The 19,049-nt window shown below is 40.5% G+C and overlaps 1 protein-coding gene across 1 annotated transcript in view; it reads right to left on the minus strand.

Moving 5' to 3' along the window:
- The window catches only part of LOC126161774 (transmembrane protein 164), a 175,746-nt gene that overhangs the window by 9,994 nt on the left and 146,703 nt on the right, over nucleotides 1–19,049 (minus strand). Inside the window, exon 4 of the mRNA XM_049917843.1 lies at nucleotides 16,132–16,232. Within this exon, the coding sequence (XP_049773800.1) occupies nucleotides 16,132–16,232 (101 nt within the window). The remainder of the gene's footprint in view (nucleotides 1–16,131; nucleotides 16,233–19,049) is intronic.

Here is a 19,049-nt window from a genome sequence, read left to right on the forward strand (position 1 = left end):
TAAAAGCAAGGGCTTGTGGTCAGTAATGAGGTGGGACTTAGACCTGTGCAAGAACATAAGAAACTTCTGGAGAGTGTAGATGATAGCGAGCACTTCCTTTTCAACTTTAAAGTAGTGCTGCTGAACAGAGTTGAGCGCTTTTGACACCTAAGCTACCGAAGGTTTGGAACCATTCTAATATTGATGTGTGAGAACAGCCTTGAGCCCATACTGAGATGTATCAGTAGCCAAAATGAAGTGGGTGCCAGAATGGAAAGCAGCCAAACAAGGAGCAGAATGTCATGTAAATTGCAAGAGCGTAATCGTGTATTCTCATGTGGGCATCCACTGAAAAGGAACATTCTTGTGGAGTGACTCCTTGAGAGGATGGGCAAAAACAGCCACACATGAAATAAATTTATGATAGTAAGTGATGTTAATTAAAAATGACTGGAGTTCTTTAAAATTTGTAGGGCAAGGGAGAGCTGTGACCAAAGCGACATGACGACTTAAGGGCTTAACACCACCCTGAGAAACCTCAAACCCCAAATACACAATCGATAGCTGAAGTAAGTGTGACTTGGTCAAGTTGCATTTCAACCCTGCAGTACATATGACTGTGAACACGATGCGTAGGTTGTGTAAATACTCTTCCATGGATGAACCCATCATGACAATGTAAGTGAGATGGTTGATGCAGCCCATAACGGACACTATCAACTCTTCCAAAAATCGCCAGGGTGCTGGACACACCAAACAGGTCTAGACATATGTACCACTTGAAGGGCATGTTTATTAGAGGAACCATTTAGAATCCTCATACTTTATACCTTTAGAATACTCATACAATGAAGCCCCTGAACAGGTTTTAGATATATCAATTTTTGAGAAAAACTGGCCACTGGCATGTTTAGTCAATAACTCCTCCAGATTGGGCAAGGGATAGATGTCAATGATAGACTAAATGTTAACTGGAACTTTAAAGTCACCACAGAGGCAAAGTTGACCAAATCGATTTTTAACCATTGCAAAGGGGGAGAGGTAAGCCCACTTACTCAATTTAAAGACCGTGTGACCCCCAATAATGTCAGCCTGTCCAATTTTGATTTCACTTGAACACACAAAGCCACTTAAATGAGACACACATGGAAAAAGCAGGGCTGCACTGTAGATTTCATGGTAATGTAAGCTGCAAGAACTCAGAACACAGAGAATCTAATTCTTGGTAAGGGACTTGGTGGAAAATGAGGTGCACTATATCTGAAGTGGAAAAATGAAAAGCACTGAAAGCATCCAGACTGAACAACTTTGTGTTGCCAGCATCATCCACTACCAGAATAGTCACAGAACAAACCACAGATTTACTGTTGTAACTCATCAAACATTAAGTAACCAGAGGCAATGCCACCAAATCCACAAACGTTTGTGGGTTCAGCAAATTCATGGCTGCACCTGTGGCCACTTGTACTCAGAGCACTTTGCCCATCAATTGGACTTCGATAAACAGTTTGTTGTGATTCATAAGCACTGAAGGCACACAATTAACATCCAAGCCCATGTCTGTATGAGGAGGGTGGGAATGACACACAGACACTTTATGTCCTTTTCTCCTACAGTCGTTGCAAGTCACCCACCCTGTAGGACACAAAACAGTATGGGCAAGATGGGAATGCAGAGAGCTGCTGAGCTGCTGTTGCTCTAGTGATTGTTGTTTGGCGCATCGCTGTCCAGTGTGGCACAGAGGGCACTTTTTTATGGCTCCCATGTCATTCTCTCCCTGAGAGCTGACTGACACCCAGTGACAAGCAACAGGTGGCAATGTCACACCAAGCCTCAATCTCATAACCACCACCACAAGATATCTTGAACGATTGCGCAATATTAAACACTTCAGGCAAAGATGGATTCTCATACTGTAATGCATACTGACAAACCACTTTGCCAGGAGCTAACCAACTGATGGTGTCACAAGCCATAGAATCAGCATAGGACTCCTGATGAGCATTGGTAACAAATTGAGATTTGTGACTGAGGCCGTGTAGTTTGGCCATCCAAGCCCAGTATGGCTAGTGGGGCTGTTTATGACAATGATAGAACTCTACACATGCTGCAATGACAGGCGTGTGATTGTGGTGATAATTTGATAACAACTTGCACATTTTGTTGAATGAAAGCAATGCATGTTCCTAGAGCTGGACTAATTAGCACAACAACTGGTAGATATGAGGAGAAATCCATGAAAGGAACAAAGCCTAATGCATGTTTGCATCACGGACATCAAAACTGAGGAAGCATTGCTGAAGCCGCTCCTTGTAAGCCTTCCTGTCTTCAGCCGCATTATCTTAAGAGGGAAGGGCAGTGGTTAAGCTGACGGCATAGAAGCCTCCGTATTCAACATGGACAACAAGTTCATAATAGCAAATGTAAGAGCGTGTTGTTGCTGCTCGAGGAGAGATTGGAGCACTAACTCCATAGACAGAAGAAAGTGAATGCCGCACTCACCACCAAATGTATTATACTGTAGGACACAAACAGCAGCAAAGCCACAGTGAACTAAAGTTTATTCTTCTTCTACATACAAGTGAACAACAGTGAACACAAACATAGAAACAATCCAGGTACTGATACAAGCAGCTGCTGGGAATAAGTGTGAACACAATATGAGAGCGAGTGTCTGCTGCATTGTGCTTATAAACAGGAGAGTTCTGGTAGTTGGTGCGGCAGATGCCATGCCATGTGCCCAAGTCACCTGGCCAGCTGCAAGCAGCCTCTGGTGGCCAGCCCTTGCAGACGCAGTTGGTGGAATATTCAAAGTGTAGCGTGCTGGTGGCCTGGTGCCATGGTCCATATCCAAGTGTTACATACAGGCTTACAGCAGGGGAAGTAAGTAAAATTCAGGGCAAAAATTCCATTATGACATTGCTATCCTCAGGTAAAGAGAGGAAGAACTCAGGACCTATTGAGTGGAATGAGTAGTCTAATCAGCACGGAATATGAACTTAGAGTAAATCAAAGAAAGACAAAAATAATAAGGGGTAGCAGAAACTAATTAAGTAATAAACACAACATCAAAATTGGAGAGAATTAAGTCAATGAAGAGAAGGAATTCTGCTAACTTGAAATTAAAACACTGCACAACAGATGAAGTACAGGGGATGAAAGAAGCAAACTAGCACAGACAAAGAAGGCATTCCTCATTAAAGGAAATATAGTAGTATCAAACATACACCTTACCTGGATGAAGAAATTTCTGAGAATGTACGCCTGGAGTACACCATTGTACTGAAGTGATTCAAGGACTGTGAAAAAGTCAGAAAGAAGAGAATCGATGTGTGTAAGATGATGTATTACAGAAGGATGCTGAAAATTAAGTGAAATGATAAGGCAAGAAATGTGGAAGTTCTGTGCAGCATCAGTGTGGATGGTAATGTGTGAAACATTGGCTAGAAGAAAATGAAATAAGAAAGATTAGTGTTTAACACCCTGTCAGGAACAAAATGGAACACAAGCCTGGACTGTTTCATGAATGGGGAAGACAACTGGTGGTGCCCTCTAAAAAGAAACATTCTAGCATTTGCCTGGAGTGATTAGGGAAACCCAAGAAAACCTAAATCTGGGTTGCTGGAAAGGAATCTGAAATGCTGTCCTACCAAATGCAAGACCTGTGTGCTAACCATTGCACACCTTGCTTGGTGACTAGAAGAAGGGATAGGATGAAAGGGAGTGTTTTTTTATGACATCAGGGAACAACTTCCATCATACTAAAGGAGCCACAGAAGGCAAACTTAGGGAAGGCAAAGACTGGAATCTATCCAATGAACAACCAAGGAAGTTGGCTGCAAGGTACTACTCTGAGGTGAGGAGGTTGATGTAGGAGTGAAAGCAATGGAAGGCTGAACGAAACTAGTCAAAAAGACTGATAATCACAAAAAAAAAGTCATTCATGTAAGTGACCACCTCTGCTAGTTCATAAAATCACAGAATCTTTTCATCAATAAAATTTTGCAGTGTTCTTTGGAAATGAGAATGTTCACCATCTCACCAAAATCACCACGTCAACCTTACATCAAGATTTAGCTCTTCCAAGAGTGCAGTAGGACTGTTGTAAAAATTGAAGAGTTTATCAAAAAAATACAGTCCTATGATCCTTCTTTCCACTATCCACATAAAAACATTGACAATCCAGTGATGCTGATGATCAACCAAAAGTCCCCAACATTAATTTCAGTCATCCAGTAATGAGGGTTGCACCTGTTTACCAAACCAACACTGTGAAACATTGATTCACTGGAAAAGATTACACCATAGAGGTATGTAATAGCGCTATTTTCTTGAGTTTTTTCTGGGCCCAATTGCAAAATTTCATTCTTTTTACAAACTCTTCGACTGACATGTATGGTACAGTGCTACCTGTTCACATTTTTAAAGACTAACTTCACCTAGATGAGTGCACTGCTCAAGAATTAGAATGATGACATCAGATAGATATCTCCAACCAAGGCTGTGGGTTTACTGCATACAGACACCATCTTCCGCCAAGAAACATTGTACATACTGTATACTTTGTGGCATGTAATCACTGAATGGTAATCATCTAAATAGTATATGGAGTCAAAATTAATTTAAAGCATTTTGGAAATTTAACATAACAAAATACTTTTGTTTTTATTCTGTATGGAATTAAAAAACAAAAATTTTTTTTTTAGCTGATGAGGAGGTACTGAATCGAACTGGAGAAAAAATAAATTGACTAAGAGAATAGATTGGTTGATAGCACACTTACTGAGGAATCAAGGAAGTATCAGTTTGATAATGAAAGAAGTGTGGGGGACAAAAATTGTAGAGGAGGACCAAGGCTTGAATACAGTATGTAGTTTCAAATAGATGTAGGCTGCAGCGGTTATCCAGAGGTAAAGAGGCTTGCACAGGATAGACTAGCATGGAGAGCTGCATCAAACCATTCTTTAGACTGAAGACCAAGTAAGCTTACCTTTCTTTCACTGACTACACCACCATTAATAGGTTATTGAAAGCAAGATGAATACCAAAGCTACTTGCTTTGTATGTGAGAATCATAATAAAAAAATAGCGGTTTTCATTTGTAACACTACGAAACATTAACTCATTTTCACCAGTTTTGCCATCTAGGATGAACTAATGTGGCAATCTTATGACTTGTTTGTCTGCAACAGGCTTTACTTTAGTCATGGGATGTACATTCTTCAATATATTCTTCTGCCAAGTTAAAATGGGACACACTATATAGAATCCTACAGTAAACCCATTGCAATGAAGCATAACTACATACACTCCTGGAAATTGAAATAAGAACACTGTGAATTCATTGTCCCAGGAAGGGGAAACTTTATTGACACATTCCTGGGGTCAGATACATCACATGATCACACTGACAGAACCACAGGCACATAGACACAGGCAACAGAGCATGCACAATGTCGGCACTAGTACAGTGTATATCCACCTTTCGCAGCAATGCAGGCTGCTATTCTCCCATGGAGACGATCGTAGAGATGCTGGATGTAGTCCTGTGGAACGGCTTGCCATGCTATTTCCACCTGGCGCCTCAGTTGGACCAGCGTTCGTGCTGGACGTACAGACCGCATGAGACGACGCTTCATCCAGTCCCAAACATGCTCAATGAGGGACAGATCCGGAGATCTTGCTGGCCAGGGTAGTTGACTTACACCTTCTAGAGCACGTTGGGTGGCACGGGATACATGCGGACGTGCATTGTCCTGTTGGATCAGCAAGTTCCCTTGCCGGTCTAGGAATGGTAGAACGATGGGTTCGATGACGGTTTGGATGTACCGTGCACTATTCAGTGTCCCCTCGACGATCACCAGTGGTGTACGGCCAGTGTAGGAGATCGCTCCCCACACCATGATGCCGGGTGTTGGCCCTGTGTGCCTCGGTCGTATGCAGTCCTGACTGTGGCGCTCACCTGCACGGCGCCAAACACACATACGACCATCATTGGCACCAAGGCAGAAGCGACTCTCATCGCTGAAGACGACACGTCTCCATTCGTCCCTCCATTCGCGCCTGTCGCGACACCACTGGAGGCGGGCTGCACGATGTTGGAGCGTGAGCGGAAGACGGCCTAACGGTGTGCGGGACCGTAGCCCAGCTTCATGGAGATGGTTGCGAATGGTCCTCGCCGATACCCCAGGAGCAACAGTGTCCCTAATTTGCTGGGAAGTGGCGGTGCGGTCCCCTATGGCACTGCGTAGGATCCTACGGTCTTGGCGTGCATCCGTGCGTCGCTGCGGTCCGGTCCCAGGTCGACGGGCACGTGCACCTTCCGCCGACCACTGGCGACAACATCGATGTACTGTGGAGACCTCACGCCCCACGTGTTGAGCAATTCGGCGGTACGTCCACCCGGCCTCCCGCATGCCCACTATACGCCCTCGCTCAAAGTCCGTCAACTGCACATACGGTTCACGTCCACGCTGTCGCGGCATGCTACCAGTGTTAAAGACTGCGATGGAGCTCCGTATGCCACGGCAAACTGGCTGACACTGACGGCGGCGGTGCACAAATGCTGCGCAGCTAGCGCCATTCGACAGCCAACACCGCGGTTCCTGGTGTGTCCGCTGTGCCGTGCGTGTGATCAGTGCTTGTACAGCCCTCTCGCAGTGTCCGGAGCAAGTATGGTGGGTCTGACACACCGGTGTCAATGTGTTCTTTTTTCCATTTCCAGGAGTGTAGTACTGTGTTTGGTTCAGTATATCACAATTTGTGAAATGGTTTATATTATTGGCCACAAATAGTATTAAACAGCATGGGTACATAGATATTAGTGGAAAACTCGTGACATCTTTCAAGATGTAATTACAAAATGTTCAGTTAGCTGTATACAAGTTCTTCTCACCTGTTTTGTAAAAAAGTTTTCTACACACTAGTGATGAGACATTGTAAGAGACAGTTAGTTGTATGTAGCAACTAGAACTATGATGAACAGTCTTCTTAATATAATCTCCTCAAACTGTCAATACCATATTACTTTATTTATCTGAATACTAGAAAATTTAACACATGTAGTATCAAGCTATTTACTTCATGTTCTGTAGGTCATTGTTTTTGTGGCTATTATTGTTTAGATTGAGGCACATGAAAGTGATCACAAAATGATCATTATCACCTGTATTGAATTTATAATGTAGTTGTCAGAGCTAAACTTTTTTGTGAAACTATTATAGTCTTGCACAGCTATCAATGTGGTCATATTTGATCACAAGCAGTTTTGACCCCTTATAAATGCACTCATACCATCAGTAAACAAACCTTAAGCACACTTTGTAGGTCACTTATGAAAGGTAAAAACAGAAATGGAAGTAACAGGGAAACTTTTAAGACATCCTATTTGATGTTCTATTCGGAGTTTAGTTTTTATCCTCAGTACAATCTACTAATGTGACCGCCTACTTACTGTTACAATGGTGACACCCCATGCAAAGGTAAGAGACATTAATCTAATAAAATTCAAGTTTCCCTGGCAGAAATTTCTATCCTAGTCCATCAAAGGCTCTTAAATGACTTTTAGATGTGTAAATAACAAAGGAGCACTTGCTACTGACACTCTTTCAGAGGTGTAATATAATCTTTTGAATGTCTTCTTGTTGACTAGTCACTATCCTTTCAAACAAGCCAAATTTCATGATGAGCAACTCAATCCATGGGTTTTGGTGTTTGAGGAACACCCGTGAGACCTAGAAATAGATCATGTGACCAGAGCCTCCTCTAACTCTCGTCTCTTGTATGGTAATAAAATAACTGGTGGAGCCATCTGATTGTCAAAAATTGACATACCACATGTTTTTTAAAGCAGAAGGCAGAAATGTATTACAAAGGAAAATACTACAATAAAACACTACAGATGACCAATTTACTCACTGAAGGTGGAGACAAGCAATGAAGCTTCCATAGCTGGGACAATGAATGGTTACACCACATAAAAGAGGTACTGAGGGTGGGAAGAAGAAGCTTTGAAAGAGGCTTTCCCATTAAAAACTCATTCATTTTACATGATACACACTGTCATGACTCAAGACCATTCAGAGTAGCAATGAGGTCAATGAGGACACTTTCTATTACCTGTGATTTTTCACAAGCTGCCCATATGACTGCAATAGGAAGTGATCTGAAGAAGCTGAACATTTCAGAAGAAGCAATGATGGCATATCACAAAGAGATTTGGCATTTATCAGCTTGCCAAGATACAAAACCTTTTCCTCACTCACTGCTTTCTGATCTACAAGCAGGTAGTGCCTCTCTGTGCCTAGTGTGTCTACAGCCAGGCCCAGGATACTTATAGGATTGTTATTATTATTATTATTATTATTATTATTATTATTATTATTATTGGTTTGTGGGGTGCTCAACTGCGCAGTTATCAGCGCCCGTATAAATTCTCAACCTTTTCTCAGCCCAATCTCACCACTTACATGAATGATGATGAAATGATGAGGACATGGCATCCCTGATAATCATGTAAGTAACAACACCTGACACTTTTGAGAGCTCCTGTGCAAAGATGGGGCTACGATTGCGAGAACACTGTATTTCAGTAAATGAGATGCCTTGTATTCTTTTTTTATTGGTGCCTAACATTACTGTTTACTGAAGTAGCTTAGTTGTTAAGTTTAAAATACAAATTTTTTTTTATCAATGTGTGTCCAAAAGCAATCATTTATTTCAAGAAACAGAAAGGTTAGTTAAATGGAAAACGAGACCGCTTTTAGTGCAAAATAATGCTAACTGAAATGTGGTGTGTTAGTTTTTCTATGGGTGAATCTAAACGTTTTTTCCATTCTCAGGCCCTATATGTTTGTGAATATTGTGTTGGACAGCTCTTTAAATGCTGTGCCACAACCAGGATCTTAAAACTGCAAGTTGGTAGTGCCAGCTGTTTACAAGAAACCAACAGGAAACACCTTAAGTTTGATCAAGCAGTCAGGGGGAGAGTTAGTAAGGTTATGCAGACACAAGCAGGAACTCATTATTTACGGCAACCTTATACAATGTAGATTTTCATGACTGGATGTTGTGGATGTTAGAGAGTCTTTTGGGTTGTATAGCTGTGCTCAATGAAACTTTTCATTCCAAACACTTCATCCAGAGCTGGGCTGAACATCTTCATAAATGTTCTTGTTTCTGCTAAGTCTAACTGACTGATGGCTTGGATGCTGGAGACTGACATAAATACTGGGAAAAGGAACACGGTCAAAATATACACATGATCAGAAGAGATAATCCTTGTCAGGTATAAAATTTAGCTATCGGCTGTCATCTGTCAAAGATAAAACTTATCTGTCAACTCTGTAGAGCTGTGTCCATACATCACAAAGTTTCATGGATTACTCTTTGCTATAAAACTATCCCCTTGTTCACATATTTTGACACTTTCTATATACGGCCATGAATAATAGTTCATCATTATACTCTTACATAAAATTTTGGATGTGGAAAACTTCACTTCATGATTTCCCAACTCAAGTGTATGCTCTGCTATGTATTTTCCGTAGTCAGTTAAGACTAATGTTGCTTCAGCAGAGTATTCACACTCCTCTTTGAACTTCTAATGTAGACCTTACTAAATGCATGCAGAATTTCACATACTCTGCATCAGATGAGGATGTTTATCCTTTGCAGATCAGAGTGCTTTATGTACTTTCTTAATTGGTCTAAAAACCTGCTTAATGTTACATTTCTGTAAAATCATTGCAGTCTGATCACTAACTGTTTAATAAAGGGGAGAGAAACTGTGTTCTTCCATTTTTGTGTTTTATTGTTGTCCCTCAGCCTACTATTATTTGGTTGTAGAACACTATTTACATCTTTTCCTGAATACCCACTATTCTCAAAAGCGTAATTCAGATTTTTTAATCTGACGTCAAAGTGTTCTGTTGTGTAAATTTTTTTTTAATCTGTTTACACGACTTTTAGTAACATCCCTGCTTTTGTTGTGGATGACAGTTGGAGTTCTTATGCAAATATCATTTTGCCTGTGAGACTTTCTGCAAAACCTTATGTTTCAAGCTTCCATTATGCTCATAAGTAAAATGTCAAAGAAGGATATTCCTTTGTCATTTTCCTTTCCCATGGTAAACTGAATGTTTGGATTTACATTGTTTGGATAACAATAGAATCCTTCTAAAGCTTTCTTACCACTTATCAAGTCACAAATGTATCATCCACAAATTGATACCTTTGAGATGCTCCCAATTTGCTTTTCCTAGAATTGGTTGTTCGAAGTTTTCCACATAAAAATTAGCAAATGGAGGATCTAATGGGTTAGTCACTGTGACATTATCCCTGGCTCACAAAATTCATCATTCCATTGAAACTAACTAGAAGACAATGTCAAACTATGTTGAAACTTATTGGAATATCCTCAAGAGCCAATGTTATTCTTTCAAATTTCTCAATAAAATGAGTAAATTTCCGCAATATATGGTTGTAAATGAGCTGCTGGTTATCTTGCTATCAGGCATGTGGAGGAATTGATAACATTACAATGGGTCTCATAGGGAGATCAATTCATTAATTTTGGATAGGCCATGAAGTCAGGGACACACAGTCTTTTTGAATGAGGTAGATGGCTTTATCAGAGCATTAGTTTTCATCAGTTGCAGCTGGAAGGTTTTTAAGTTTTTTGTATCTTCTTGATGTTAAAAGGATTTAAATTTTGCTTTAGTAATAGTCTTTATTCATAACAACAGTAGTGTTCCCTTTGTCAGCAGGAAGAAACACACACTTCATCTGCATTTTCTTCTTTTGAGATATTTTCTCTTACTGCACCTCACTCCTGAAGATGTCCTTGTAAGTTTCAACATAGTGTCTTTATTCACTATGATAGCAGTTAATAAAGTTTAGATTTATGTAATGGATATTTTCCTGTGGGATTTGAGAGCTCTTTTTTTCACACACTGTCTTACTTCTAATCAGTTCCAGTTGAATGATCAATTTTACGAGCAACCTGATAACGTCGCAATGGATAAACCATTAGGTCCTATGACTGCTAATTTTTTATATGGAAAAACTTGAACAAGCAGCTCTAGAAACAGAAAACTAGAAGCTATCTCAGTGGTATCTGTGGATGATACTTTTGTGGTTTGGTCACATGATTAAAAAAGCTTATGAAGAATTCTTTTGTTATCCAAATAATATAAATCCATACATCCCGTTTGCCATGGAAATGGAAAAGGACAAAGAAATATCCATCTTGGCTATTTTAATTATGACACAGACCAACAGAAACTTGAAACAAAGTTTTTTGGAAAGTTACGTATGCAGACAGACATTCGCATAAGAACTACAACCACAAATTTGCATGCCAGAACACCTGGGTGCTGAATTAAAAAAAACCTGCTTCAGGCTTTCGAGAATAGTGGTTATTCAGGAAAAGAAGTAAATAGAGTTCCACAATCAAATGAGTGTAGGCCGAAGAACAACATTAAAACACAACAATGGAAGAACTCAGTTTCTCTCCCCTTTCTTAAAACAGTCTCTCATCAGACTGCAATGATTTTACAGAAACATAACATCAAACCAGTTTTTTAGACTAAAGTATATCAAACCCTCTGATCTGCAAATGATAGAAATCCTCTTCTGACAGCACACAGAGTATATAAAATTCTGTGTACATGTAGTAAGGTCTACATTAGAAGTACGAAGGAAAGTGTGAACAAAAAGCTGAAGGAACATAAGTCTTTGCCAACTAGGTAAAATACAGAAATCAGCTGTAGCAGAACATCCTTTTGAGTTGGGAAATCATGAAGTGCAGTTCTCCAAAACCAATATTTTATCCACAATGATAAAACTTTGGATTGATTTTAAAAGAAAAGAAGAAGCCATGATTTTTAGTGACATATGGACAACAGCTCTACAGAATCAATAGGTAAGTTTTGTCTTCGACAAATGACAATTGCTAGTTGATTTTTAACTTTGACAAGGATTATCTCTGACAATCATGTGTAAACTTTGACCATGCACCTTTTCTGCAGCATTTATGTTGCCCTCTGAGTCCAACTTGTCAGTCAACAAGACTCTACAGAACTAGGAGCACATTCTGAAGAAGTTCAGAGCAACTCTGGACAAAAATGAGGAATGGGAAAATATCAGGGACCACAGCCATATAACCAAAAATTCTTACAACTGATTATCTATCTGATATTATTGAAAGAGAACGAGTGGAATTGCTCAGCTAAGTGTTGAGTTGCCCCAGAATATTATTCCTTATGTCATCAGAGAGTGGAAGTATGAAAAGTATGTTAGCTTACTAATTTCTACATCCTCAAACTTGGCAATTATTCTGATTGCAAAAGTTGCTGAACCTAGTCGCTTTAGGAGATCCGAAATACGAATTTTCCAATTAAGATTCTCATCTATATGTACACCCAAAAACTTAGTATGCTCTGCTCTGGCTACTGACTTCTTTTGATGTTTTATGTTTATTGAAGGAATTACACTTTTTGCAGCACAAAATTGGATGTACTGTGTTTTTTCAAAGTTCAGAGCAAGCCCATTTGCAGAAAACCAATTAATAACTTTTCCAAAGACCTTATTGTATCATTTTCTATTAAACTTTCTTTTACTGGATTAATAATTATGCTTGTATCATCAGCAAACAGTGTCAGTTCAGCAGCTTGTTTCACATAAGGGAGGTCATTCACATATATCAAGAACAGGAGGGGACCCATGATCGAACCTTGTGGAACACCTAATGTAATTTCACCCCAGTTCGATGAAGTGGCAAACTCCTTTGAATCACTGGAAGCATATAGAGAGACGTTTTTCTTCCTGTTCTGTAGATATGACTTATACCACTCATATGCTGTTCCATTTATACCATACAATTGTAATTTCTCTATCAATGTCATGGTTCACACAATCAAATGCTTTGGATAAGTCACAGATATTTCTATTGGTGACATTTTACTATTTAAAGACTATTATGTGGACAGTGAAATTGTATATTGCTGTCTCAGTGGAACAGCATTTCAGAAATCCGAACTGTGATTTACTAAGTATCCCATTACTGTTGAGATGGCTATCCACTTTTGAGTACATTACTTTCTCGAAGATTTTTGAAAATGCTGTAAGCAAGGATACTGGCTGGTAATTATTGACATCTGTGGTTTCCCTCTTTTTGTAGAGAGGCCGGACAATGACATATTTTAACCTGTCTGGAAAAATACCCCAAGTCAGTGATGCATTACATATGCGACTCAAAACATCAGCTGTAATTGCTACATATTGTTTTAATAACTTGTTAGAGATGTTATCTACTCCAACAGAACCTTTTTTTTTTAAGAATTTACTAATTCTCCTTATTTCACAAGAGTTTGTTAGATGAAGCTTAATCTGACGAAAATTTTTCAAAACTGACTCTTCCATGTACTGGCTGGCTTTTTCTTTTGAACTATTCTCACCAATTTTTTCTCCTACAGTAATACTACCTACCCCAGTGGTTATTTTTCCTGTCTCCCTTCTAACAACATTCCATACTGATTTTATTTTATTGCTGGAGTTGTTAATTTCTTCTCTAACATACATATGTCTTGATTCCCTTACAACTTTTCTCAGTGTGTTACAATAATTTTTATAGTGTAAAACTACTTCTGGATCTTTACTAGTTCTTGCTGTCTCATACAGTTTTCTTTTTCTGTCTGAAGACACTTTAATACCTGTAGTAATCCGGTTTCTTTGAAAAGTTTGTGTGTTACATTTAGTAATTTTCTTTGGAAAACAATGTTCAAAAAGGGATATAAATTTATCAAGAAATACGCTGCATTTATCATTAGCATTTGGCTCATTACATACATCTTCCCAGTTTACATTTCCTAAACTTTCTCTGAAGTGATCTATAGATACCGGGTTGAGCACCCCACACTTTTACTTAATGATTTCTGAAGTGTGCAGCCTGTTAGGTTTTGCAAGTTAATCAGTTGTGCATCATGGTCAGATAATCCATTTACCACATCCTCTTGCTGTACAAATACATTATCTATTAGAGTACTACTGTCCTGAGCTATATGTGTAGGGAAATTGATCACTGATCCTAAATTCATGTTGTTAATAACACTTCTAGTTCACTTTTCCTATATCAGAATTGCTTAGAAAGTTAACACTGAAATCACCACAGATTAATAACTACTTCTTTTTGTCCAACAGACAGCATAATAGGGAGTCAAACTTTTTTATGAATAGCTCCCAATCTCCTAGTGGAGACCTGTACAATGTTGCTAATATCAACACAACATTATCTAGCTGAAGTTCACATGCACAAACCTCAAAGTGCTGATCAACACAAAATTTGCTTACTTCAACAGTTCTGTATTTATACCCTTGTTTTACAAAAATGGCAATTTCTCCTTTATCCATACTAGATCTACAAGTGTAAGATGCTAAATTATACCTATTTATATTGATTTTCCATCCCCACAGTTACATGGTGCTCAGACAGACAAAGTATATCAATCTCATTCTTATTTTTGAGATCATCTAAACATATTATCAGCTCATCTACTTTATTTTTTTATTCCCCTGATATTGTGGTGAAGTAAGTTGATACCACCCTTACCCTTAGCTTTGTCCTTATTTGCTGTGCATAAACTTTCTTTTCTTCTATTTTCCTTGGTTGTTGTCTGCCTGGAATTTGGCTTTAACCTAAAAAAAAAAAAAAAAAAAAACCTGTCTGCCTCGTCCCAATAACCACAGGGATCACCCCTTTTGTGACTGTGGCCGCCCTTACAGTATCTGCTAATAGACAAGCTAACTTATCTTTCCCCTTCCTATTAAGGTGCAGGCCATGTGTAGGGTAACTACACCTACCAATAGCATCAACTGGAGCAACACTCATGTGAGACTTTGCCGGTGTCTGGAGAATCCCGTTCAGCTCAGTGTTAAAACATCGTACAGCAGTGTTTACCCAGGGCTGATCATGGCGCTGAAAGACGTCATAAACCCCACATTCATGTGCCCAGTTTCTGCTCCTATTTTATCCAGGTCACTCCTAATACTATATCTTGGCTTCATAGTCATGCTGTTTCCTGCTCCCCCAACTATAATTGCTTGATCTACCTTCTCAAAGTCCTTGCATAGCTGGACTACCATCAATAACCATCAATAATCACTTCTAACTACAGAGACTTCAGTTTTGGGGGGAGTAATGGGCTACTATAGAATACCAACCAATTTTCCACAGCCTAACTTGCTAACTGCACCTCATTGTAGCTTTTATAAAATAAACACTTTTCCTAGAAAGCCCTGTATGGCCTAATCAGTCGAGTTCTGACAGAGCTGAGAGTAGACTAGATTAGATTCAGTTTTCGTTCCAGAGCCAAAACTGAGATGGTTCTCTTGGGTGTAGAATATGTCAGAAAGTAACATAAAAAACATAGAATATTCACTTCCCTGAACATTTGTCTAGAGATTGTCAAAATATGTGAATACATTACAGTAAAATGGAACTGCTAATATGTACAGAATTAATACACTGTAAGAATGAAAGACAGTTATACACTTTTAATAACTTTATCATACACAAAATACCTGCTCTTGACTATTGTGACCAAGTGCTGTCAAAACTTGAGCCAGACTGACAGTATCTGTTAAGATATTCATCTACCGAGTAAAAGGGGTTGCCTATCAACAGGTCTTTCAAACTCTTGTTTAAACTGTGCTTTATCTGAAACCAAGGTTTTAATGGTTGCTGGCAGTTTACTGAAAATGCGTGTTCCTGAAAATTAGATACCTTTTTGGATCAAGGTGTGTGATTTTAGATCTGTATGTAGATAGTGTTTGTTCCTAGTATTGATACAACGTATTGAGCCACTGTTTGGAAAAGAGACATATTATTTGCAAAATATTTCATTATTTTATTTCATTATTTTTGATGAAAAAATGCGAGTGATGGCAAAAATTTATTTTTTTAATAAGTAATAATCCTTTTAAACAACCTGCAAAAACAAATCATCATATACACAGAACCAGATAATCTATTTCTATTTTCACTGAAAATGCAGAACATCATCCACAGTTAACTTGCCACATGGTGACTACATAAAGAAAAATATTGGTAAGATAAAAGTTACATTAAAATTAGTAAAAGATATTTTTACTTACAAATGAACATGTCTGTAGAACCCCAAAATGGTAAATAAGATTCAAACCATAACTCAGATAACACCAGTTAAAATCTGACAGTTTTTCAATGTTGTACACACCTGAAAATTAGTGTGGAGTGTTATTCAATGATGGCATTTTTGAGAAATTAAATTCATTAATGTCATATGGAGCAAAACAGTCACAAGCAATTGAACACTGGAAAATACGACAGGGAATAACTACACCCCTTCTCCCGCAGTAGTATTCTACCACCCACCCAACCTACACAATGTCCTTGTTTGTCCCTACTTCACCCCTGTTCCCACTCCTTGTCGCAATGCTCATATCTCTGTCACAGTCCTAAATGCAAGACCTGTCCTGATTCTCCCACTATCACCAACTATAGGCCTGTCACAAGCCTCTCTCACATCATCAAAGACGGAAAATTCCGAGTTTAACATCCATTGACAGCACTGTCATTAGAGACTGAACAAAAGCACAGATTACAAAAGGATGTGAAAGGAAATCAGCCATGCCCTTTCAAAGGAACCATCCTGGTATTTGCCTGGAACGATTTAGTGAAACAACAGAAAATCTAAATCTGGATGGTCGGATAGGGATTTGAACCATTGTCCGGTGTGCTAACCACTGTGCCACATCACTTGGTACAACCTATCAAAGGCAAGGCCACTTGTGGAAGCAGCTATGTGATCCATCATCTTAGCTGCAACCACTGTGCTGCATTCTATGTGGGCATGAAAAGTAACAAGGTATTTGTCTGCATGAATGGTCATCACCAAACTGTCTCCAGGGAACAGCTGGATCACCCAGATGTTGAGCAACATAATGTGCTTGATTTCAATGACTACTTCACAATATGTGTCATCATAATTATTCCCAACAACACCAGCTTTTCTGAACTGCACAGGTGGGAACTCTCCCTCCAATATGTCCTTCATACTCATAAACCTCCTGGCATCAACCTTCGCTAGTCCCTGTCATCCAGCTGCCTATCTCTTTGTCTGCTCCTACTCTACTCGTCCTCACAGCTTCTATCCCGTCAGTTGCATTGTGGAATCATACTTAGACAACTGAAGTCAAGACTAATATCGCCGTGTAAACATCTAACGGAAAAGGTACTGTCACGAAATATGGCAAATTTAAGTAAATAAAAAATAGTGAGCATACACTCCAGGAAATGGAAAAAAGAACACATTGACACCGGTGTGTCAGACCCACCATACTTGCTCCGGACACTTCGAGAGGGCTGTACAAGCAATGATCACACGCACGGCACAGCGGACACACCAGGAACCGCTGTGTTGGCCGTCGAATGGCGCTAGCTGCGCAGCATTTGTGCACCGCCGCCATCAGTGTCAGCCAGTTTGCCGTGGCATACGGAGCTCCATCGCAGTCTTTAACACTGGTAGCATGCCGCGACAGCGTGGACATGAACCGTATGTGCAGCTGACGGACTTTGAGCGAGGGCGTATAGTGGGCATGCGGGAGGCCGGGTGGACGTACCGCCGAATTGCTCAACACGTGGGGCGTGAGGTCTCCACAGTACATCGATGTTGTCGCCAGTGGTCGGCGGAAGGTGCACGTGCCTGTCGACCTGGGACCGGACCGCAGCGACGCACGGATGCACGCCAAGACCGTAGGATCCTACGCAGTGCCGTAGGGGACCGCACCGCCACTTCCCAGCAAATTAGGGACACTGTTGCTCCTGGGGTATCGGCGAGGACCATTCACAACCATCTCCATGAAGCTGGGCTACGGTCCCGCACACCGTTAGGCCGTCTTCCGCTCACGCCCCAACATCGTGCAGCCCGCCTCCAGTGGTGTCGCGACAGGCGTGAATGGAGGGACGAATGGAGACGTGTCGTCTTCAGCGATGAGAGTCGCTTCTGCCTTGGTGCCAATGATGGTCGTATGCATGTTTGGCGCCGTGCAGGTGAGCGCCACAATCAGGACTGCATACGACCGAGGCACACAGGGCCAACACCCGGCATCGTGGTGTGGGGAGCGATCTCCTACACTGGCCGTACACCACTGGTGATCGTCGAGGGGACACTGAATAGTGCACGGTACATCCAAACCGTCATCGAACCCATCGTTCTACCATTCCTAGACCGGCAAGGGAACTTGCTGTTCCAACAGGACAATGCACGTCCGCATGTATCCCGTGCCACCCAACGTGCTCTAGAAGGTGTAAGTCAACTACCCTGGCCAGCAAGATCTCCGGATCTGTCCCCCATTGAGCATGTTTGGGACTGGATGAAGCGTCGTCTCACGCGGTCTGCACGTCCAGCACGAACGCTGGTCCAACTGAGGCGCCAGGTGGAAATGGCATGGCAAGCCATTCCACAGGACTACATCCAGCATCTCTACGATCGTCTCCATGGGAGAATAGCAGCCTGCATTGCTGCGAAAGGTGGATATACACTGTACTAGTGCCGACATTGTGCATGCTCTGTTGCCTGTGTCTATGTGCCTGTGGTTCTGTCAGTGTGATCATGTGATGTATCTGACCCCAGGAATGTGTCAATAAAGTTTCCCCTTCCTGGGACAATGAATTCACGGTGTTCTTATTTCTATTTCCAGGAGTGTATTTTCAACTTGTGTCATAGCCGGGATACAATATTTCAACTGGGGACTGTAGCCGGGATATTGTGTTCACGTGATCTTCAACAGTGCTACGAGGAAGAAAAGTTGTGTGTGTTAATACCAGTTTCTTCAGAATGTGTGTTACAGTATTTGCGTTCATCGGGAAGTAAAAGTTTTGGAGAAGAAATGTTTCGGCAAAAAATATAATTTTCGACAAAAGAAAATACTTCAAGAATTTTGGTCAACAATCACATGGAGGGAAAACGTGGATTTGCAACAGTAGAAGAGTGTTCCAGATAAGTCACGAAACCCTCGTATTTTGTTAAAAC

Source organism: Schistocerca cancellata, chromosome 2 (genome assembly GCF_023864275.1).
Source record: "Schistocerca cancellata isolate TAMUIC-IGC-003103 chromosome 2, iqSchCanc2.1, whole genome shotgun sequence".
Lineage (NCBI taxonomy): Eukaryota > Metazoa > Arthropoda > Insecta > Orthoptera > Acrididae > Schistocerca > Schistocerca cancellata.